Here is a 26,150-nt window from a genome sequence, read left to right on the forward strand (position 1 = left end):
AGAGGAGTAATGATTTCAGTGCCAGACACTTGGGTTTGAATTTCTGTTCCATCTAATAATTGTTATATTACCTTGTAAGTTTCATCATGGCTCTCAGTCTGTCTCCACGGAATTGGGGATAATTGTATCTACTTTGTAGAGTTTTGAGATAATTAAATATATGTGTAATACATTCATCACAAAATTTGTGCCCATACAGGATGGTTTGATTATTTTGAGCTACTATGTGAAAATACACTGCTGCCTTTAGTTCTTTGTGCTTCCCATGGTGAAATTTGCTCAATCTCATATCAAAATCCCATTAGAATTTGACTGGCTTTGTTTACCATGGGGTATTGTTAAGAATATATATATGTATATTTGTAAGTATATAAATTATATATATATATATATATATATATATATATATATGTATTTTTAAGCCAAGCTTATTCTGTTATGAAGGAATTGGCTCTAGGAGGGAAATGCTCATTTAATTAATAAGTAACAAATTCTGTAGTTAGTTCTGAAGAAAAGAAAAAGAAGTATGCTTAGTGAGTTTGGACACCTGCCATACATAAAGAAATCTAAGAAAGTTTAGGGATGAATAGAAAAATGCTGTACTTTACCAACATCCACGATAACTTACTCTGTTCTTAAAGGTAACTTTTACTTTGAGAACTATGTTTCTGGATATTGGTAGAAACACATAAGTCAAAATTATGATCAGTTGGATGTTACCTTATTACAGTATTACTAGTATTACAGTATTTATGGATTAAAGGTGGTCAGCTTCTAAAGATTGAAAGCAGAAGACCAAATTGAAATAATCTTGAAAAATGCAGCAATATCACAAGAATATTTTAACCTTTAATTTTTGTCCTTTATATTAGTATATTAAGATGGCTATATATCTGTATATGTAGCTAGGGAGAAAGGGCACAAGCAGGAGAGAAACTCCTTTTCAAATGGTATCGTCTTTATACTGTAGTCAGAGCCGTATCCTAAAAAGAGTTTGAACCTTTATGAGAATAGTTAATCTAGTTCTGAGTTGTACATAGTAAAAATATTGATCCACTTCAGAGTTTCTGGATGAGTTTTTAGGAAAATATACTTTCTCATTTTTCTCAAAATATTAGCTGGCACTATAAAAATTTTGAAATATTGATTTAAGTTTTTTAAATGGAAGGTCAATATAGTACAATAGTCCATGCAGACTTAAAAAAGAATAGCTTATATCTCCAAGCAATTGATTTCACTCATAGTTTACCTTTCACCACCAAAACTATTAAGTCCAAATTTAAATTTTACACATTTCTAATTATATTAAATATTTAGTGATGTTGTATTTAAAAACTGTCACCTCTCTTGTAAAAAGATTACTGGGTCAATATACTATACTAAAGATGTGTTTTACCAAATCTTTCTTTATCAGATAAACTTCTTAATCCTCATATATACCAGAAACACTCTAGCAGTAGAAAGAGTAGAACTAGTAACTGATTTATTTATTCACTGAAATAAAATAAAATAATGTTCAAGAAAATTTTGAAAGGAATGTCATCTGTCTGTTATTTCGTTTTTCCCAGTCTTCCTCCATTTTCTTGGTCTATAGTTAAAGATCGCTGGAAATGTACAATGACATTATCATAAATGATCCAGGTGTATTTGAAGACTAAACAACACTGTTGGGAGTTCCGTGTGATGCTCTAAGATCACTAGATTTGCTTCAGACAAGTTAAGGAAGTGGGTAGTAGGTAGTTCCTTACTGATTAACTTAATTTCAAAAGTAAAAGCATTTAACAGTTACTTATTTGGAAAATTAATTTCAGCCACGGATTCACAAAGATGTGCATTCTGCAAATGTTGTTGCCAGTCTCATTGTATCATGCATTTTAGGCTATACTCTTAAGTTTTCTGAAATGTAAAAGTGTTGGCCTTTTTTTTTTTTTTAAGATTTTATTTATTTATTTGACAGGCAGAGATCACAAGTAGGCAGAGAGGTGGGCAGAGAGAGAGAGAGGAAGGGAAGCAGGCTCCCCGCTGAGCAGAGAGCCCGACGTGGGGCTCCATCCCAGGACCCTGGAATCATGACCTGAGCCGAAGGCAGAGGCTTTAACCCACTGAGCCACCCAGGCGCCCCTGTTGGCCTTTTTTTTTTTAAAGGTTTTTCATTAAAATGCATTTAAATCCCCGTATGATTTTCCAGGAGCCAGGAGTTTTATGCATCACTGTATTTGGCATAGTTTATACACTGGGAGCTGATATTTGAGAAAAACAGTTTGAAGCATAACTGTCATAGGCACACTGGAACTGTTCTGCATTATACCTCAAGATTAAACAATAGTTTCACTTTTCCCGATATAATTAGTTTTCTATCAAATTTAGGAGAGTCCATTGCAGTGCAGTCTAAGGATGAGAAAGCCTGAAAGACTATCTAAGGGAAAAATAATTCTTTATAATAAAAACATAAAAATTAACAGCTCCTTTGTTTTTTTATGTATGACTCGGACTCACATTTCCTTTATATCCAATGTGTAATGTGCAGTCAGACTTTAAGAAAGCTTGGTAAGTGAGATTTATTTATTTTTTATGAAACCAACATTTCTGAAGTCACTAGACTCATTCTTCCCTAAAAATGCTTAGGTGCAGGTTTTCAAAAGAGTGGTAGAAATCTGAGAATAATTATAAGTAAATAATATTTATGTTCCATATTATTCACATATTTAATTTTTAATATATGAACTTTGATTTGATTTTTATTCTTTAATTATTCATTAACATATTTGATAAGTGAGAAGTACTAAAATTTTGGATTTATTTTGAAGATAGAACTTATATAGAATATGTGAATTTATTTTATACAGAGTATCAAAAGAAGGAGTGGATTGTGATTTCAAAGTTTTTGACTTAGGGTACTGGAAATGTGAGTTGTTATTACTAAGATGTAGAAAACTGTATAAAAAACACTTTTTTGACAACATGACTTTGAGAGACTTAGTAAACATCTTAAGGTAGATGTTGAGTAGGCAGTTAGAATGATGAATACTGGAGATTTGAATTTGGAGTCATCAGTGTATAGGTTTGTTTTATTTTATTTTTGCATGCAATGTTTTTTATGTTTTATTTTTTATTTTTCTCATATATATTTTTAGAGATTTTACTTATTCACTTGAGAGAGAGAGCACAAGCGGCAGGAGGGGGCAGAGGAAGAAGGAAAAGCAGACTCCCCACTGAGCAGGGGGCCTTGATCCCAGGATCCCAAGATCATGACCTGAGTCAAAGGCAGACACTTAACCAGCTGAGCCACCGAGGCATCCCTTTATTTTATTTTCTCTTCGTACTGATTTCATTTTATATATATTTATTACTTTCTATAATGTCAGATAATCCTGTTTTTTATTTGTCACGGCGACACATTTCCTTTAAATATTAAGCAGAGTGAGATGGTTAGGGAAATAACAATAGTAAAATAGTAAAAGTAGTATGTAGACAGGACAAAAAATTGAGATTGTGATATTTCAGCCAGACTGGTTTCCCTCACCAGTCACCAGAATATATGTTTCTGTTAGGATAGCTCCTGGTGTGACTACCAAAAACTGACCTATATGGTGGCCTAAATCATGACACATGAGACAAGAAATCCAGAGGTATGTGGTTCCAGACTTGGTTCAGTAGCTCCATGATATCCGTAAAGATTTAAGTTCCATTTGTGCCTTTCACAAACAGCTGCCCCTTGGCCACTCCTTGAACCTAGGAGTGTGGTACTAGCTGTAATCATAGGAAAGTCAATTAAAGGTGGATTATAGTTTAAATCCGTGATGCTGGGTAAAATAAAAAGAGTAAAAACACACCATAAGAAGACCAGTGGCTGTAACCCCGGGTCGCTTGAACTTTTAGACGTACTGGAAATGCAGAACCTACAAAATAGATTTAGAAAGAGCAGCCAGTGAGATGGGAAGAAGGCTAGAGATCCTAGAAACTAGGCGAATCAAGCCTTTCAGTTTAGATGGGAACTTAAACTTGACCACTGGACCACATAGGAGTTTGGGTTTTGTTTTATTGATTGGTTAATTTAAGGATGACAGAGATGACAACTTCTTCTTTTTAATCTGGTAAGATTGGAAAAGTAGTTGATGCTGGCAAGAGGGGAAAATTGGGTGGTTTCTACATTTGAGTAGGCAAGGGAGGATGGGATCTAGTACACAAGTGAAGGTTGGCCTTATGTAAGAAGAGGTATACAGGGGCGCCTGGGTGCCTCAGTCCTTAAGCGTCTGCCTTCCGCTCAGGTCATGATCCCAGGGTCCTGGAGTCAAGCCCTACATCGAGCCCCGCATCGGGCTCCCTGCTTCTCCCTCTCCCACTCTCCCTGCTTGTGTTCCCTCTCTTGCTGTGTCTCTCTCTATCAAATAAATAAACAAAATTTAAAAAAAAAAGGAGTATAGAAAAAAAGTTTTTCCTTTATATGATGAAATTATGACTGAGTTCTGCCAATTTATTGACCAGCAGATGTTTTCTTTTAAAGTAATGGGATAAATTATCATGACTCATAAGTAGCAAGTATTCATTATGCTTAGAAGCATTCATCTACCTGAAAAGAAGGTTATATAACTTTGAAAAATATAACATTATTATAACATTATTATAAGATTGTTTTAATCCTCCACTTCCCCCTTTATATATTAATATGAAGATTAATATATGATCGTATATTTTATTTATATTTATAAATATATACTTTATACATTGATATATTAATATATAATTAATATAAGTATTAACATATATATACTAGTTATAAACTTAATATTCTAATTATAAAATCTATCCATACCTACATGTATGTATATATGTATGTGCATGTATATTATATTATATATAAGATTAGAGTATATATACTTTCTATAAAATGTAAATGTTCAAATACTTTATTAGTAAGTAAAAATATTTCACATTTTGTACATATTTAGTAAATTTTATGTGTAATTTCATGGATCTAAGAAGCAAAATAAATAAGTTATATAGTTTATAGAAGAATTAATCATCAATAAAAAATCACCTAAGCAACAAAATTCTTTTTCCTTTAAGTAATAGCAAGATGTGCATTTTGATACCTTAGAAACAATCCTCTCTTTAGCTCTTTCTTCCTGGAAATAAAATACAAAGCTGTATATCATAAAATTTATTAAGCACACTTTATAGGAGAGCTGCGTGCTAATATACCTCCTGGGATATAAGATGAACATTCTTATTTCTCAGAAATAACTGATTATGTATGCAGGAAAAAAGACTAAATGGAAATATACTATAAAATGAATAATGGTCACCTTTTAGTGGCAAAATTATGTATAATTGAAAATGTTCTTTTTTGTGCACTTGTATGTTCTTTTCAGACAGCACTTCTGACACTAGTTACATGTTTTTTTCCACACCCCAACCCATTCTCCAACACCAACTAAGTGTCTAGCAATGAAATTCAATTTTGACACTAAGTCCTCCAGTTGGAATAAACTCTACAGGTTAAGGGGTCAGTTTCATAACCCTGCTTCCCACTCAGATGCCAGCCACAAGTGGGTTGCCCAGGCTACCCACAATTTTGTCCGGTCGACTGCAAATTCAGGGGTTCCTACAACCACCCCTCAGATTCAGTGATTCACCAGAACAACTCACAGAACTCAGGGAAGTGCTCTACTTAAAGTTGTAGCTTTACTATAAAGGATACAACTCGGGAAAAACCAAATGGAAGAGATGGGGAAAGGTGAGGGACTGAGGTGACCGTAGTGCAGAGCTTCCATGGCCTCTCTGAGCTCTACCCTCCGCCCTTCAAAGGGGTCACCAGCCCAGAAGCTCCTTGAATGGCAGCATCCATGAGGGTTTTAGGGGAGGCTTCATTTCAAAAGTGTGATTGATTAAATCATTGGCCAATAGTGATAGAACTCAGTCTCTGGGCCCCTACCCCTTAGTGGGGGGTGGACTTGTAGGTGGGAGAAGGGATGAAGGTTCCAACCGTGTAATCATGGCTTTCTCTCCAGACTTTTCCATTCTGCTCACCATCTCCCTTCCCTATTCCCTCTACCTGCCTGCATCATTCATTAGCATCCCAAAGACGCTGATCTCACTCAAGAGATTTGAAGGGTTTCTGAAACTCTGCCCCAGGAACAAAGAAAAAATATTTGTTTTTTGTTATGCCACAGCAATCTTTGAGTTTTTGAAGTTAGTATGATGAATATTATTGTACCTTATAAAAAATTTTACTTGAAATTGGTTTGCCCTACATTATGTCCATAGACATATTAGTGACAGAACAGTGTAAGAATGTCATCTTTGAGAGTCATCCTATATTTCTAACCTCTGGAAAAGTTTCAAAAAATCAAGTCTAATTTTCTATTATTAATTTTCTATTATTAATATAGTACTGTGTATATAGATATAAAATGAAAATTTAATCAAATCTTATGAAAATGAGAACCTTTAATTACTGGAATTCATTTGTCTCCAAATTGTGAGGAAGAGCTCATTCTAGTGTTGTAAATTGTTTTACATATATCATTTAAAAATTAATGTGAGACTCTAGTTAAAATTTGGGTGTAAAAAATTTTAAACCGATTCTGTTTTTTATTTTTTGTTCATTTAAAAAGGTAATTGCTATTTATTTTCCTTGAATTTTAAACATCTGAATAAAGGTTTAAAAACCAGTACATACATTCAGCAATATCTTGTTTAATTTTATGTTTCAAAATTAACTCTTATGTATTATGGGTAAAACTCACAAACATGAGTTCATTCACTCTTAATATATTTATTTTAATGTAGTTTCAGATAATAAAAAGTATACAAGGAATTGTACATTCCAAATGTAAATAAAAGCATTTGAATCACTTTTTGATTACTTCCAAGTAGATCTTTTTTTTTTTTTTTTCAATACATAAGCCAGTTTTTACCCAGTGATTATTTAAGTCATAATTCTTTGAGGTATTACATGGAAGATACAAATACTTCCAAAGGCTGAACAAAGCACACAAGAAATCTCACTGGTATCATAATCTTTGGGCTTTTAAGAGTTTGCCTGGTTACTGTTATCAGAACCAACTGGAAACACATTTTTTTCTAATAGAGATTTCTTTAAAATGGCACAAATTATTTTAAATTATAATTTTATTTATATAGTGATTATATATATGGATATAAATTTGTATGAAACTTGACCAAAACTTACTGATTTTGAAAATCTGTTGTGGGAAACCGAATAAAAAATATTGGGCTGAAAGACTTTTAGCCTCCAAATTTGAATCAACCCAAGTTTCAAAGGCTTCCTGGAAATGTTTATACTAAAATATTGTGGGTAATATTAAGTTAAATACTGTATTGTATTTTGAGTCACATACTCTAAGTAAAAATTTAGTCATGGATTTTGAAATAAAAACCAGTACTCCCTGGTTCTGCTCCTAAATCCACTGTAATTGTTACACTTGGTTAAATAGCATTTTGAGATTTTATGTGTTGTGTCTATTTGAAATTATGTGCAAAATAATAAGAAAAATAGTTAATTTGTTGACATTTTACTATGTGGTAAACACAATTCTAAGTCCTTTTCATGCATCAATTAAATCTTTGCATTAAACCTTCTAAGTTTCTAAGAAGGTAATTAATTCAGCTCAAGACCTTACAGCTAGTTAGTGCCAAAACCAGGATTTCAGCAGACTGTCTGACTTGAGGGTCCATTTCCTTAACCATACAGCCTTTGTCATATCACATTACACATCTATAATTTCAAGAGAGTTGATTTTCTTTTCGTTAAACATTTTTTTGGTTGAGTACGTACTCTAGAAACTTTAAATCTAGATATTGATTGGATTACATGATCACCAAGGGCCCCATCTTTAAAAACCTGTGATTTTCATATTATAAGCTATGAACTATAAAATCATGCTAGCAAAATGTACTTGTCAGAAGTTTTAATGGCACCACAGTCTTGTCAGGATCCGGGATAGAGTTTTCAGAGTTACTGGAATTTAAGGTGAATTTCTGAATAAAAGCACCCAAGAAGAATGTTGTTCTGGTAAAGGTGACTCAGAAAGTTTAGTCAACCAGGTAAATGTAATAACATTATGTCATGGAAACCAAGGATAGAAGGGAGTAGTCAATCACAGAATATTTCTGAGTGGTCAAGTATGATAAGATGGAAAAAGTTAACAATGGATTTGTCAATGACAGGGGCACTGTGGAGTTAAGGGGAAAGAATGCCGAAATAGAGTAGCTTTTAAGAAAATAAGAAGTGAGGGGCACCTGGGTGGCTCAGTGGGTTCAGCCTCTGCCTTCAGCACAGGTCATGATCTCAGGGTCCTGGGATCAAGCCCTGAGTTGGGCTCTCTGCTCGGCAGGGAGCCTGCTTCCCCCTCTCTATCTACCTGCCTCTCTGCCTGCTTGTGATCTCTCTCTCTCTGTCAAATAAGTAAATAAAATCTTTAAAAAAAAAAGAAAGAAAGAAAGAAAGAAAAGAAAATGAGAAGTGAGCAAGTATGGATTACTAGTATAGAAAATTCTTGATGAATTTTTCAGCAAATGTTAACACAAGATTCTTAGAGAATCTCTGAGATCTAGGAAGAAGGTTTTTTTGTTTCTTGAAAGTAAGGAATACTAAAGGATGTTTCCTGAGGGGAATAAGCCAATAGAGAAGGAGACTTTGATGAAGCACCAGAGAGAACAATAATGAACAGGAACACAGTTTTTGAGAAGTATCGGGATGAGCAGATATGTTGGCTTTGTACGAACAAAGGCAATTCTTTCATTATAATAGGAGGGAAGAAATGTGTGTAGACTGTTGAAGATAGCTGATAGATTTGGTTTGGGAAAGATGAGAACATTTCTGTCGGTATTCTTGGTAGAGTTCTCCCAGGGGTGGATTCTAAGCCAAGGATTCAGCCCAAGTAATTTATTAAGGAAGTGCTTTCAGAAGAGATCAGTAAGAAAGTAAGCAGAAGCGGTGTAGGTAAGAGGAAGAAGCATGCAAGTTGTCATTTTGGGTGAAGACTGACTGACCCTAATCCCAAAGGGAGCTCTGGAGTGTAAGTTACACTTTGGAACTTTCCAACCGTGAGGCAAAGGAGCTGGGATTGCATAACTTCACACCTGTTAGTAATTCACCACAGGCTTGCTGTGCGGTGAGAACGGAATGCAAACTCCCAGGCACTGCTGGCTGTGTGGGTATAATACCTCCAGTACCCAAGGACGGTCATCTGTAGGTCACAGGGGGTAAGCCTTTAGCAGCTAAGCACGCAGCAGCTGAAGGATGAATTCAGGAGCCGTACAAGAGATTGCAAGGTCTGGACAGTGCCCCCTCTGTTTGCAACTGTCAGATCGCTTCTGTTTTTTCAAGGAAATAGGTGACATCATGCAGCTAAGAGGTTAGGATGAGAGGCAACGTTGAGGTTGAAGGAAGATGTGAACTATTCCTTTTGGAGAATGAAAAAGCATATGTGCTAGGGAAGTATCGTTGGCTTGTCAGACATTGTTAAGTGCCATTAGAAATTTATTGTCGAGACGCCTGGGTGGCTCAGTCAGTTAAGCATCTGGCTCTTGCTTTTGGCTTAGGTCATGATCTCAGGGTCCTGAGATCAAGCTCCAAGTAGGCCTTGGCTCTGGGCATGGAGCCTGCTTGAGATTCTCTCCCTCTGCCCCAAACCCCTCCCATCCCACCCCACCCCCACCCCACGCTTGCTCTCTATTTCTAAAAAAGAATGAAAGAAAGCAAGAAAGATAGAAAGAAAGAAGGAAGGAATGCAGGGAGGGAGAAGGGAGGAAGAAAAAGAAAGAAAGAAAGAAAGAAAGAAAGAAAGAAAGAAAGAAAGAAAGAAAAGAAAAGAAAAGAAAGAAATTCGTCACAAATTTAGCGTGTCTTAAGTCATCATGGTTGTGTATTGGTTTTTGTTTGGTGTTCTGTTTTCCGTTTTGTTTTTTCTAGCAATGCCCACCTATCAAGCGTTGGTTTTTGTTTGTTTATTTGTTTGTTTGTTTTGTTTTGTTAGAATCATTAAAGGTGAAAGGGGGTATAAGAAAATAAGAAGTCATAAGATCCTGGTTGGCTGCAGAGAAGAATGATCATGAATGGAGTGATGTATAGTAAAACGGTAAAGACAGAAACTAGGAGATCCGGAGTGATAGTAAACAGCTGATGGCAAGAACCTCAAAGAAGCTGGGGATTTTGACAGGAGAAATCATGGTCTGGCCATAGCACTTCTACCGCCTGTGGGTTGTGAGAGAACCAATATTTAAGTTTGCGTGGAAAGGACTGCTAATAGGGAGAATTTCTTTTAAAGCATGAAGATGACAAGAAACACCCGGAGATGACGTTTACTGTTGAGGGGAATTTGTGGTTATTTGACTGTGACTTTCAAGGGACAGGATATGGAATTTGGGGAGAGGAAGGGAAATGGTAGAAAGTTGGACTGAATTAAGAGATATACCCCCCCAAAAAAGTCAAAATGAACAGAAGGAATAAGCCTGTAACCATTTTTTGTTGTACAAATTCACTACTTAATATCTTTTTGCCGTCACTTACCATCTTAAGCAATATTGTCCCCTCGACGGGTAACAGTACTACTTAACACTCGCCCTGGATAAATTCATATTCTCCCCAAATTCTAGAAAATACTGAGACACATTCCCAGATTCTAGAAAATACTGAGACAAACTCTAGAAAATACTGAGACACGTATACTTAAATATATTCCAATGAATAAAAGGAGACTAAAATGCTCTATGATTAAAGGTAATAAATAGGTGGCCACTGATTGGCAAATTACTCACCACAGGGGTTATACACAACACAGTTTGACTGAAAATCTTAACAGTGTACTCTGGATGCATTTCAGTATTCCCCAATTCCAGGGGTATACCTCTCATTCAAGTAAAAACAACAGTGCGGGAAGAAGATAACACTCTTTCAGACTTCAACTTTTTTCATTTTCTTATTTTCCAGGAGTGCTTTCTTACAGGAGTGTTACCGTATTTTAAAACCTTTTTTTTCCCCCTTTAGTTCATTTTAAAAAGTGGTGAAAGCATAGAAGTCATAGTTACTCTAAATAAAGGATTATGCATTAAATCATTGAATTTGTAATTAAAACGTGCAGACAGTATAGTAGAATGCTGTGTCTTGAGCTGCTCAGTCCACACATGAAAATTTCCTAATCTAATTTTCTCTTGGCTGAGTCCCAATTGTTGTTGGATTTTTCCACTACATACAATTATGTATTTTAAATAAGGTCTGTCATCAGAGTCCCTGAAATGTTTATAAATGTGCTCTTTATGCACTGAGTATGCATTTTAGAATACTATGGAATGTTTTCTGTGGAAGTTGATATTTTCAATCAGATCCTTCAGTGTACTAATTAGAAAAGTCCTCTCTATTCCAGAACTGAGATTGATAGTCTAAGGTTATAATTTAAAACTGCTTAATTATGAGATGGACAAAACAAGCCATGAGCATAGAAGGTAATAATTTATCAGCAAAAGTATTGACATTATTGGATCGTAATATATTACTTATACCAAAATGTAAGTAAAACATGGCATATTTTCTTTGTAACCATCATTGTTTTTCTAGTTCTGATTTTTCTGCCTTCTTTGAATTTACCACATTTTGTCCAATTAGCTATACAAAGGTTTCTGAAATTGCCAAATCTTCCGTCCAGTAACTTTCATTAGTGCAATATAATGAAACAGCACATGGTCAACCTCTTCAATAATATTCAGAGGAACCCTGTTAGTAAACTATTTATGCCTATTTGTTCCTACTAGATTTTCTATGTTTTACAAAAAGTTGAATGTTTTCCTATTTTTCCAATTAGTTTTCCTGTACACTTTATCCTTTACTTGGTGATACACAATTTGAATGCTTCCACCATTGTATATATCTCCACCCAATCTGTCATTTCTCTATTAATTTTGCCTTTGTTACAAAGAAATACATATATTTAAACCATTAACTTTTTACTCTACAGTGTGTACGTTTGAGGTCTTTGGAGGACATTTTGACTTCTTTATCTAATGAGCCAGATTTCCAACATCAGGTGCTAAATATTCCATCTTTTTCCACCAGATTTGTGCTGCCACACTCAACTGTATCAAAACGTTGTTTCTGTACTCTCTCTTCTATTCCGTGGACATACACTTTGTTACTCTACCAGTACCATGTTATTACCAGAACTTGCGTAATACCTGGTAGAGTGAGTCTTCCCATTTTGATTGTGCCTTTCAAAATTGCCTTAGCGACTCACAAGCTTTTATTATTCTTTGACATACTTCTTTCAGAATTGTTTTTTAAAATTCTTTTAATACGTTCCTTACAATCCTGAAGTGACTCTTAGTAGATCATGATGTTGATGAACAAATCAGATGTTTCTATTTAATAGCTTCTTTAGGATTTTTATGTAAGTTCTTGAGTAAAATGTTCTTTTTTTTTTTTTAAGATTTTATTTATTTATTTGACAGACAGAGATCACAAGTAGGCAAAGAGGCAGGCAGAGAGAGGAGGAAGCAGGTTCCCTGCCGAGCGGAGAGCCCGATGCGGGTCTCGATCTCAGTACCCCGGGATCATGACCCGAGCCAAAGGCAGAGGCTTTAACCCACTGAGCCACCCAGGCGCCCCGAGTAAAATGTTCTTATAATTTGTTTTTTACTCACCTAAACTCTCCTTACCTGCTAAGTTATAGTAGTCTCAAAGTTTTCCTTCCTTTCTGTTCAGGCCTAACCGGTATGAGAAAAGGATTATTTGTTACTTGACTATTAGATAGAACTTGTTTGTAAAATGTTTTGGAGGGCTTGAAGCTATTTTGGATGTAGCAGCAGATTGATAATTGTATGTATGGGTGTTGTATTAGTTATTGATTTCTAACTTAATTTCGTTATCATCAGAGAATACATTCTGATTGATGTTGATTCTCTTAGTACTTTACTGAGGCTGCCCTTTGGCCTAAAATGTGATCAAGTTAAGATTTCTTACTTTGCTATTTGGAGATTTTTATAAATCTGCAAAATTGGATTTATTTATTATATTGCTTAATTTTTTTTCTCATTCACATAATTTTAAGAAAATTAGATTCCTAGTAACAAATTTAATTGGAAACAATAACATCTTATTAAAAGAGACCTTGGATCATTAATTAGCTCTGCTCACTGTGGAAGTAACTAGCTCTTGTGCACTTTGGGGCAACTTCTTCAAATTCTTTACCAATGGACTTTCACTGTTCCATATGAATGAAAAATTAAAGAATTCAGAGTGCTTTTCAATAATAATTCTTTCTAACTGATAACATAGGAGCTATAGATCATTCTTTACTTGGTTCCATTTAACTCTATAAAGATCTTAGTGAGGTTATTTTACTCATTGTGGTGGTGAGTAAACCAAAGTTTATGAAGGTTACCTTACTTGTCCACAATTAAATGAAACTTGTCTGCTTTCTATTGTATTTCAGTGCCTCCCTTGGTTCCATTTATTGGAATCTTTAGTAAGTACAGACATGTTTTAAATACTCAGTTGTGCTTTTTTTTTTTTTTATGTTTTAGTTGTTCTTACAAGCAGTTTATAATAAGGTGTTTATTCACAGAGGGGGTATGATGAATGTTTCTATTACAAGTTGTTGAAACAAGAGGTGATGATACCATATGGTATGAGAAAGAGTATAACAGCAATTCAACCTGTCAAAACACATTTGGGAAGAATACAGAAAAGTTATTAATTCCCTGAGTTATTTTACTTAAAAGTTTGTGCATCTTCTAAGTTAAAAAAAGAAATCCTGAAAGTATGTAATATATTCTTTAAAGAATTTCATCTCCTTGCATTGCAATGACCAAATTTGGTTAGCCCGGTAGTCACATGTTCTAAAGAATCAGTAAATTCTAAGACTCTGTGTGAGTCTAAAAAACACTGGCCCTCGGATAGTAAGGCAGGAAACCTTGTGGTTTTCATTCTAAGTATCAATAAAGAACAGATTTTAACTTGTTGCTCATATTTTACGGATCTTGAGATATTACTGATGAGAGTCACAGTTTTCATTGATTACAAGAAAAAGATTATTGAAAAGAAATACAGTGCTCACTTCAGCAGCACATGTACTAAAATTGGAAAGATACAGAGAAGATTAATAGGATGCCTGCACAAGTATGACATACAAATTCATAAAACATTCCATATTAAAAAAAATGAAAAAAGAAATGAAAGAAAAATTTCTTTTTATATAGATATCATTTATTTCCTCTTTCCTATTCAAGGTTTAAAATTTTCAAAAAATCATAAAAAGTATTAATGAAGCCCAATTTTAGAACATGTATCTCTTAGTGACTTTTCATGAACACTTCACATATGATTTTATGTCTTTTAATACAAATGATTTCATTTAGTGAGACTGCCATTCCTTAGTGCACTTTTTGACACTGAGGATACAACATACTTACAAACTATATTTAACTTTCTTATGTAATTCAGAGAATTCTGGGTTTCTACACTAATGTTCATTGGGAATCCAGATACACTCCATTTCAATTGAAAATGTAAAAACTCATAGTATTTACTAAGCCCAAAGGAATATTTAAATAAACGTTGTATAAACTGAGGCTTTTTTAAAGGTAAAATTAAGGGTCAGTTCAAAAGAGTCAGTGACTCCCTCATCCCCTTTGGATTTCTACTCAAATATGAATTTCCAAAACACTTAAAAGGATCCCTAATGTAGCACTGTGTTTGTAATTTTTTTCCCTTTGGCCCATTTTTTGAGGGCAGAAGGTCAGTATACAGTAGTAACTATAACAGCAGGTATTTATAATAGTATTTTTGTATATTAAAAATTTGTATATTTGCATTTTTGTGTGTGTTAATTAGTGCCAAGCCTTTTTATTTAATATACACAACAGCCCTATGAAAGAAAGTTTTGTGTGTATCCCCATTTCACAGATAAGGAATGTGAGGATAAGTGAGGTTAAATAATTAGCTGCAGGTTGCTGAGTTAGTAAAAGACTCAGCTGGCCTTCAAACTCAGGCAAGCTGATTCACAAGTCCAGGCTTTTAGTTACTATGATATCTAGATATCCCTCACTTTTCAGAAGTTTTCACTAAGCCACTTCACCTTTACAAAAGGCCTACGCTGGTAACTGTTTTCGTTAACTGAAAAAAAACCTGAAGAGGGTATTTGCCTTTATGGGGAAAAAAAAAAAAAAAAAGGCAAAAAGCGAAAATAGCATTCAGCATTTGTTTTGCAGGGAGCTGTTACGGAAGCAGTGCACATCCTGAGCAACAGGAGTAGTGCTGTCAGGCTCCTTCCTTGGGAAATATACTGAGCATCTCAACATCAAGTCACCATAGGTTTGCCTTGTGTCTGTGAGCATCTGTGCTTTATCTCAATTTATTTTGTGCATCTGTTAGCAAGATGTGTCCTGAGATATTAGAAAAGCCTAAAAGAGGGGTGCCTGGCTGGATCAGTTAGAAAAGAATACAACTCTTGATCTCAGGATTGTGAGTTCAGATCCCACATTGGGTGCAGAAATTGCTAAAAAAAAAAAAATAAGTAAACCTAAAAAAAAAATCTCAAAGAGATTATTTTAGGGGTCTAGAAATGCTAAAAAAATTTTACATATTAGTTAATGTAACCGCTTTATTGCTTAACACCTATTATAGGAATACTCTACTCTTGGATTGTGGGGAAAACCTATACTATCTTTCATACATTAAAATTAATAAATTATCATAGGGTGATATTATTTTCTTTCAGTGTAGGATTCCAAAATTTGAGATCTATTTGCAAGAAACCTACCAAGTCATTTTTATAAATCTGGTAGATGGAGATACTAAATTGTAATAAGATTGTAGCTGTCTATGTATAATATAATAGTTCATTTTTCATTCTCATAATTGATATCCTTAATTTCTTTCATATATAAATTAATTTTGACCATATTATGTTGAGTTATAAAAATTTGCATAACATTGAGTTGTGAAGATAATATAATTAAAGTTTTATCAGTCATTGATTTCATATTTATTGATCCTGATTTATTATACTCAGTTCTATTTAATTTCAGACTTACCCAATTCATCAGCAGTGTGAAATCTGTGGTTAAAAATTTAATATTGGTGGATGCTCTCAAATCTGCAATATTATTATAGGGACATTGAGGCATGGGAATGAAAATGTTCATGACATATTCTGAGCTACTTATTTTATTTATTTGGTTCATTTCATTCTTTTCCTAATAAATATTATATGAACAAAATGCACCAATATAGCTTTTAGTAGTAATACTTTAATAGCAATAAAATCCACAGTTGAAATATAATCATCTTCTCCACTGTTGATAATTTCTACATTTATGTTATATGATGTTCATATTTTTGTAAGCATTTTTATATCTTTAATACTTAGTGACTTAAACGTATGACCATAATGAAACATTATTCATATTTTACTCAGAAATGTTGCATTATATTCTCGATGACTTTTCTTTAATTTTCCTATAGCGTTTAAGAGAGAGAATTGAATGTAATTCTAGGATAGTATAGTCCCACTAATATAAAATACACTTGAAAAAAATATAAAACAGTCATGATTTTTATCCTGAGTGTTACAAATTGATTAAGCATTTTTAACACAGTGAGGTATAAATAGGAAATACTTAGATCTTTCTCTGATCACGACTCTGAGTTATGCTGTCTTAAATATTCTTTAACCTTGGGTAGCAGATCTTTTAATGTTGTCTTAGGTGTTGCTACTTGGCCAGGTTATTGTGGTTTTTAAGTGTCTGATCAATTTAAAAACGTGAACAACACATGACGTTTAAAACATTCTTTCCCCGTTGCCTGCTAACATTTGCTGCTGGGGAATTAGTGCAAGGAGAGGTGTTACTTTCCTTCCTCTTTCCACTATTTCATTTATTCTGTGAACGTTGTGGTCTTAAAAGGCTTTGTCCTTCCAATTCTGCTTTTAAAGACTGGGCTCCCTGGATTGGGAGTTTGGCAAAGTAGCGTCTCAAAGATCACTTCTAGGTGAAGTCCGTTAGTTTGCGTTGCCGTCAGCTTCTTATAGAACATGAGGAACTACAACCTGTCCAGCCTCAGTTGAGAACTGATTGATTAAGCGACAATAAGGAAAGCCTAACTACAGATGCTGAAGTATTTATTATTACTGGTTTGTTTTTTTTTATTCTATGAAGAATGAAGAATACATTTTTACCTTCAGAAATTCACTGACATTAACCTTATCATTCCTATGGTAGCCCAAACCAAATTCAAGGGGAAATGTCTTTATTCCTTTGATAGAATTAGTTTTATACCAAATTCAAGGGGATATGTCTTTATTCCTTTGTTAGAATTAGTTTTATACCAGGGAGAGTAAATTCAGCTGCATACTGAACCTGGAAATATTGGGGTACTAATCAGTATATCTATGTACACTGTGATAGCTCTTTCTCAGGGTTAGACATACGGTTCAGTTATCAACGATAATTAGCTAACTACCCAACAATTCCAGGGGATCGCAGAATACATTCATATTGGTAGGATGAATGGGAGAAATGTTGATGGGATCTATACTTCTGCCTAAGCCATTCATTTTCCTGAACAAGCTGTGACTTAATGACTGTATCTTTTGGCTTGGATAGTATATATATATGCCTTGCATCGCCCCATCTTCCTTCACACCAAACCTTACCTATCCCCCTGCATTAAAAAAAATCTATATGTAAATATAATAGAACGGAAAGTTTTACGTTATTCACCTTATCTTCTTTATATCTTGAATTTTAGATATTTCCATCAAAAATTATGTCCAAAAACAATTCCATTTTGACCTCTTGAAACAGAGAAAGAATATCCTATAGCTAACTTGATTCGTTCATGTTGTTTCTATCCATCCATCATCTGTCTATACTGATATACTTATTATGAATTATGAATCTTTATATCACAGTATTATTAGTATGTATAAGTTAATGGTTTGGCTAACAAACCTATCCTCTTGAAGATGTACTTTCAGCTAATTTCCATGGGGCTGGGTTTTAATAGTTCTTTTGTGTGCTTTGAAATTGTTATAGAATATATAAATATATGCATAAGTATTATCAATCTAAGGAGAGACCCCTAAAGTTCTTATCTTGATTCTAATGATCACTTTTTAAGATAATTTTGACATTAATATTTAAAGCTTTCAATTTTATGTTAGTTGAATAAAATAAGATAAAATGTTTGACAAAAGGAAAATATTTGCTAAAGAAACAAGGTTCCTTTTCTTAATTTGTTCCTTAAAAATTGTACTTACAGGGTATTTTACTTCATTTTCAGAAAGTCACCACTTACAAGATAACCTGAAAGTTCCCATTAACATCTGCCCAGAGCATCTTGGACCTTTGTGTCCGTATTTTTATAAAATCTTAAAATAACTGCAGTGGAATCATTTTAGTCATACAACCTGGGATGAGATTTTGTTTCAATAGACTTTCTTTGGTAAATCAGGATGAAAATTATTCAGCTTTGAGACTAGTTCTATAGATATATTTTTTAAGTGAATCAATAGCATATAACTTTGCCACCATAACTCCTGGCAACATTACTATCAATTTAACTTGAATTTAGTGGAGAGACTTTATAAAACTAGATTCTCTAAGCCAACAGAAGATCTGACAAAATGAGGGAAGGCACTGCCATATTATAGGTAATCTTTGGTGATCCTTAGAATCTGAATTATTATATATTATTTATGATATTCTGGGAACAAAATTAATGAGTGGTTCTTTGTCATGGATTTCTGTATTGAATATGAACTGGTAATTCTTATAGCTCAAAGAGACATATTACACGTTTTCCTAATTATCGCACAGGCTAAGCCGCTACAAAAGAAAATACTCTAAAACATAGTAGCTTAAATTGGTTATATAAACTTGGTTTTAATCGAATACGGTGGCTCCACATCAAAAGCATCTTCCGTCTCTGGGTCTGAGGCTCTGTTGTCATTTTCTCCTAACAAAGGGGAAGGAAAAAAAATGGTCAAGAGGAGCCCTATTCCAGTCCCTTAATTGGCAAGACCCAGAAATGTCACAATTCACTTCTGTTCCCATCCCAGTGGACACTACTTAAACGCATGGCTATAACTAACTGTAAGTGAGGCTGGAATGACAGTCTTTGTTATTGAGTGGACCAACTGGCGTTTTCCCACAACCGCCCACAAAAACTGCTGAATTGTACCCCCTTTTTTTTTTTTTTTTGCTATTTCGCATTAATGGCAAAACATCTCACTCCAGCGATTACAGTACAAGTTTTGTATTTTCTTTCTTGAAACATTTAGATAGCTCAGTACAATTTTGTACAGAATGTTTGGACATGTTCCTATATGCCAACCTTTGGAACTTTCTTTACTTGATATCCTACTATATACAAATTAATTTAGAAATGGTTATTCCAGTCATGAACTTGGAGTAACAGATGGAATAGATTGATGCGATGGGAATGCATATGATGAAATAAATATTGTTCTATGATGTTCTATAACTTTTCAATATTGATATAAGTACAAGATTTTCTTTCTAGGAACACTTCACAGCTGTTATATATGAGCAATTCTTAGAAATTCTCCTCTGTTTACCTTTCACATATCCATGGTATTATTTAAATATCACTTAAAATTCCATTTTCTGGCTTAAAACCCTCTTTGAATGTCCTAGTCCAGCGATGTCCACTAGAACTTTCTGTGAACACAGAAATGTTCTAGGACTACACTGTCCAATATGGCAGCTACTGAAGCTTTTGAGTGCTTGTAATGTGACTAGTGTGACTAAGGAACTGAATTTTAAATTTTATTTCATTTTAAAGAATTTAAATTTAAATAAACCCACAGGCCAGTAGCCACCGTATTAGACAGCAGAGTTAGTCATTCCCTGCTCTATTTACAAGCCTATTTCTGCCACATTTATTTCCTGCATAATATTGCTCCTGAAATGTCCTCAAACGAATTTAACTACTCAACATCTATTATTTAGTGGTTTATTCTTTGGGTGAGAGATTCTGTCTTTTCAGTGCAACTTTACTTCTTGCTTTAAATAGTCTAATAATAACAATATAATCTTTACTGTACATAAAACATGTCAGGCACTGTTCTAAGCACTTTATACATAATATATAATTACATTATGACAAGGAACCTACATATAATTATCACCACTTCATAGTTGTATGAACTGACACATCCACGGGTTAACTAATTCGTTGCCTTTAGCTAGTTAAGTGACTGATCTAGGATGTGAATTCCAGGCCAACTGTTTTAAATCCCAGGCTCTCCCTCCATTCTTTACTCTTTCGTCATTTTGTAGAGTGAGGTTTCTCTTCAGTAGTTCTCTTTATTCGAAAATACATCATATTTGGGGTCTAAGAGCTCTATTTGTGTATGTGTAATATTAGAAACCCTTGCCCCTCGCAAGAGAGAAGAGAAAAGAACAGTTTCCCTTCCTTTTCTGTTCTACAAAATAAATTAGTTAATGTAAGTGATAATGAACAGATGCTGTATGTTTGCTTCTATTACTACAACATATTATTCAGATTTTTTTGGTAGTACACTAACAGAAAGAATTTTAAAGTAGTCAGGATCGATTATTTTCAAAGGGCTATAGTGTTCAGATTTAACTCAGGTCAATCATCTGCAAGTTAAAATTACTTAGAAACGTACTGTCCATAATTAAGTAATCTTACCTACTAATATTACAGAATAAGGATACCTTTAGGTGACATGAAATCTGTCATTTTAAGTATGCCCCCAAGCCTTTTCCACATTGCTTATAAGATTTCTCATTCTCTGGAGAAATGCGATCTCTAAGAAATAAATGTCTCTGTCAAGTCACAAGTAATATGAGCTCATGATGAAAAAATGGAATTTTTTAGTCTCATAAGGGATATTGCAGTATTGTAAAATTGATTTTATTTCTTGTTATGTGAGTTCTCATGGTCATTTTAGGGTTTACCTTCTGAATAAAAAGGGAAGGTTATGATGCCTTTTAGGGAGGTGGGGTACAGAGGCCTTTGGGGACCAGGAGAATATTTTTCATATGAAATCTTTGTCATAAAATGCTAATGTTGGTGTTCTTGTCTTTATGTCTATGCATTCTTTAGCTATGAGGATAACAGACCCTTCATCAAGTAAGAATGACCTGAATGGCTGATAAATTCCATTTATCAGTGTGGTCCCATGAACCAGCTGTCAGATCAGTACTGAAAAATCATTAGAGCTTCTGTCATTCACATTGAGGCAGAAGAGCAAACTGTGCAGGAAAATAATCAGGCATACAACTCGTATGCAGAATAAATATGCTGCAGGTGTATTGCCAAAAACAAATTCTGCTTCACCTCTTTTAATTGGGTATCACCGGAAATCAGTGCCACACTCGTAGCAACCTCATGTGGTACAGACTTGCTTCGCTTTGAATAGCCTTCTCCTTTCATTGTGATGCGTTCCTCTGTGCTTCATATGCCGTCATTTCTGTTGTTTGTTTGGACATCGCTCATCCAAAATTATTTTGTGATTTAGCTGTGTATCTTCCAAATGACCCTAGGAGTACGAAGCTACCCAATTGCAGTGGATATTAATGAATTTCTATTTTACATATTCAAAAAGGGAAAAAAAAAGTCTTCACAAATTCAATTCGATGTATGGAAAATTACCTTTCAATTTTGACACGTCACGTGATTGATGATCTGTTTATGAATACATCTTTTAAATTTCTAAAACAAAGCTACAAGTCTGTACTAATCTAATAAGAATAAACTCAAATGTTGGTATTTGAGCTTTTTTTCTTTTATACGTTTTAAAATTATGTGTCCTGCCACAATAAACTTAAGATTGGGGCAACCTGTAGGTGACCTTACTCTAGACTTTCAGTTTGTTCTTCTGGTGAAGAGTCCTTTGTTTTCATTTTCTCCAATGACATTTCACTTACTTCTTCATGCTCTTGCTTATGTATTTTTTTCTTTAGAAATTGGGCTCATTGTAGTTTTTATATCATTAACTCTTGGGCCCTTCACGTGTTTTCCAGTGGATACTAGCTGACTTGAGTATTTTATTCTCTCATTTTATTTCTAAATTCAAATAGCAATTTTGCCTTGATTTAATGGTATTCTTTCCATTTTTCCTTTTTCCAATGCCTGTAAGAAGCTGAGAGCTTTATCTTGAGAGTTCCCATATTTTTCAGTTAAGTTATAGAAAAATATTAATATCTAAGATATTTTCTGATTCACATAAGCAAACATGCCACGTACAACGGCAAGCCTCCTTTAGGGATTCTTTGTTCAACAACATTAATGTTTTTAAATTGAACATGTTAAATTTAGGGGATATTTGAATAGGCAATATAATAGCTGATAGTTGTAGAAGAAAAATAGTAAATAGTCATGATGAATTTTAATAAGAATTTAATACTAATTGACTACTTTGGGACCATATCTTTCTTAAGACATAGTGCTCTCTGAAAACTTTACGCAACCCAGCTTTGGATTTGGTGAATACGTGTGTGGTTTCTTTTAACCCCTTCATTTTGCGAAGTTTCAATCCCCATAAATATTTCTTCCTTAGACAATGCAAGTGGCGGAGTATGGTCTGCTGAAAAGAAATATTTACTCTTTCAAGGAAGGTGTGCTGGGAAAGGAAAGGGTGGGTTCTTGAGTATATAGAGATCTAGCCTGGTTTGGTCCTATTCTCCTATATACTTAGAAAGATTCCATTTTCACTTATTGGATTCCCATTTATTGGAAAGATTCACTTTATGTTGATAGTCAATACAGAACACACAGCCACAAATATATGGACTTTTGTCACCCGTTGATTACAATTGCGAATGGCAGCTGGAGGAAACTTAAGGGAATGGAGAGTGAGAATCGTCTTCCATTCTAGCCTACTTTGTTCATACCACTCCATCCCATTCTCAGCTTCATTTTCTCCCTCAAGTTTACAGACCCTTCGAAGTGATGAAGGTGCCCTGAGCTTTTAAGCTTCTTTTCAGCAAAGCTGCCAGTTGCCTGATTTTCAAAGTCTAGTCCAACTTAACCTGGAAGACAGCAGTCCGGAGGCCGAGACAACACAGATTGTGATCTAGAGTGGAACAATTTTTTCCAACCACTGTATCACACTTGTTTTACATAACTATAGATTCAGACAAATAGAACTTTTAAAAATTCATACATATATTCCATATACTTGTTCCTTCGAATCCAAGCTCTTTTTTTGTCAGTAAGCCCTAAAATTTTTATGGAAAAAGAGGAAATTTGGAAAAATGGGGTAAAAGTGTATCAGATGAAGCACTAATGGAGAGAGTCCAATCAAACAAATGTTATCATAACAATGAAGCCGGTGGAAACTAACATAGTTTTATAGGCTTTTTCCCCCTTGCCATTCACCATAATTACATCTCCATATCATTTGCATATGTGCTGCAAATACATGAATAATTTAATAGTACAAATCTGCTTTTGCTTAAACGAATTTCTGTGTTCATAACATTCTCATTCATGTATATCTCCTCAAGTTTGAAAACTTGTAGTCCCCATTAAAATCTTAAAGTTACTTATACCACCTGTCCTACATTTTCTGTCAATAAAACTTACCGTAACATTTTTTTCAGTGTCAGTATTGTTGATATGATATGATTGTGCTAATTAAAGACCAATCACTTGATAACCCTTAATTTTCTTTTCTCTCTACAGGTCATGGGTTATAGGTGCAATAGCTCTTCTCTGCCTATTAGGATTGACCTGGGCCTTCGGACTCATGTATATTAATGAAAGCACAGTCATCATGGCGTATCTCTTCACTATATTCAATTCTCTACAGGGAATGTTTATATTCATTTTCCATTGTGTCCTACAAAAGAAGGTAAGCAAAAATTCTCTATTCAAAATAGGAAAGCAACCATAACATAAATCATTCTTGATGTTTTAGTCTCTAAGAAGCAAATATATCACTTCATTAATTTTATCTTTACAATCGTAAGACAAAGCACACAAAAAAGGAGCATAATAGTTGATGAATGTGTTTAACAGCAAAAAAAAAAAAAATCAGAGCATTTTCTGATTTGGATAATAAACAAAAATTATATTCTTGTGGGCTTGACCTTATAGTCTTTAATATTTTTTTGACAGACACATGGAATTTATGTATTAGAAATAGCATTTCTAAGATGTTATGGAGCTGTGGGATGGAGATATATATAGGAAATATATATTTTTCTCTTTTTCTTTAAAAAACAGTTCATATGTACTGGAAAATATGAATGTTTATCATTTTATGATAACATTTATGGTTTTTAAATGAATGATGACATACTTAGTGATGGTCTCTGTACTTTTCTTTAAAAGCATCTTTTATAAAATCTATGACTTCGATGACTAGGATGCAATATTTAATTTTTCATGCTGGTCAATTTTTGTGATTTTTCACATTTATAATGACCTAAAATATTCATTTTCAAAGTTAATTTTAGCCACTAAATACTTTCATTGCATTTTTTTAGAAATTTCAAGATCAATTTTCTCATCTTATAATTTTTAACTCTATTAAAAATGTGGTCATTAGAGTTCCAATCACATAGACCCCTGAACCAAGACTGTCTGGGTCTAAATCCTAGTTTCTCTGTTTAAAAGCTTATATGACTTTGGGCAAGTTAATTAACCTGCTCATGCCCCAGTTTCTTCATGTGTAACATGGAGGTAATAAAAATAATTATGAGATATTGAGAGGTGGCTCTGAAAATGAAATGTCAAAATGTGAAAATTTCTTCTAAGAGAGAAACAACACTTAAAATTTTTCTTTGGAAAACAAACAAACAAAAAAAAAGAGCAAAAATATCTATGTCTGTGATTTTTGATTTGAGAGACTCATGGGACCTAAAACAATACTTGAGACGGGTATCCACTTGTCCAGATGAGTCAGTCATGTTCTGTTTCAGTTGTATATGGTGGTAGATATAAAAAATGTGTTGACATAATCATAAATAAGGCTAGAATAGTAATGATGACTGAGACCTATAAATGTAGGTTACAGAAAAGTAAAGGGTTGTAAGGGAATGGATGGATTCTAACCTATTGAATGAGAATTAATTTTAGAAAAGAGGTTATGTTTACAATGGATTAACCTTCCCAAATATTTAGTGCACACCCCCCCTAAAATTGCAGTTGCTTAACCACAAAATACTTATTATTTTTTTTTTTTTACTTATGGCACAACTGATGGTGTTATCTCATGGAAGGAGACAGACTGATGAAGTGTCAACAAACCTCAATATATGATTTTCACAGTCACCTTGAGTATTGACACTGAGCAGGCAGTCTGAGAAAGAGAAGATCTTGTGCACAAGGTCTGAAAGAGGCTTACATCACTTCTACTCACCTTCCATCAGATCACTATCAATTGTACCACCTAAACTGCAAGGAAGACTAGAAAACATAGTCTAGCTTTTTTACCTTGGGAAGATGAGGAATTAGGTGTTATAAACAGCTAGCAGTCTACCACACTTGAAGGATGTAAAGAGTAGGACATGTGAATAATGGTTAGGAATAGAGATGGAAAAAGAAGTGTCCAAGGAACAAAATCAGGATCAAGATGATATACTGAATTAAAGATGGGAGAAAATGTCCAAAAGTAGACAGCAGCCAATATCGTAAAACTTTTCAGAGAAGTGAGGGAGACTATGCATTTGGGGAAAAAATCTTCCAGATTTTGATAGAAGAAAGACATAACTGGTTGTCACAAGAAATATATATAAAAAGATGAGAGCAAAATTGAAGATTAAGGGGAAAAGTAGCATTTGTCTGTATAAATAAGGGACTATTGGGCCATTAAGCAATTTTAACATCTTCAAGTATAGAGAACCAGATTTACCTATTACCTTTATTTTATTCATTAGCTAGAAATTTGGACTAACCAAATTTAAAATTTTAATGTTATATAGAAAGTTTCTTTAAAGCAGAAAATATTTTTTGTATTTTATGTGTTAATTATTTTGATTTTGAGTATTTCTATTAACCAATATCTTTTAGATTTTCCCAATAATTATTTTCATTTTTCTTATCTTACAAACATACATGGCTGGTATAACTAGGGATTGCTTTTGATATACAGGAAAAGATATTAAACCTCAGGATCTAAAACCAAGTCTTG

At 33.9% G+C, this 26,150-nt stretch overlaps 1 protein-coding gene across 1 annotated transcript in view; it reads left to right on the plus strand.

Annotated features, from left to right (window-relative positions):
- The window catches only part of ADGRL3 (adhesion G protein-coupled receptor L3), a 417,871-nt gene that overhangs the window by 352,421 nt on the left and 39,300 nt on the right, over positions 1 to 26,150 (plus strand). The window contains exon 17 of the mRNA XM_080796369.1: positions 23,699 to 23,867. Within this exon, the coding sequence (XP_080652495.1) occupies positions 23,699 to 23,867 (169 nt within the window). The remainder of the gene's footprint in view (positions 1 to 23,698; positions 23,868 to 26,150) is intronic.

This window comes from Martes martes (assembly GCF_963455335.1).
Source record: "Martes martes genome assembly, chromosome: 2".
NCBI classification, from domain to species: domain Eukaryota; kingdom Metazoa; phylum Chordata; class Mammalia; order Carnivora; family Mustelidae; genus Martes; species Martes martes.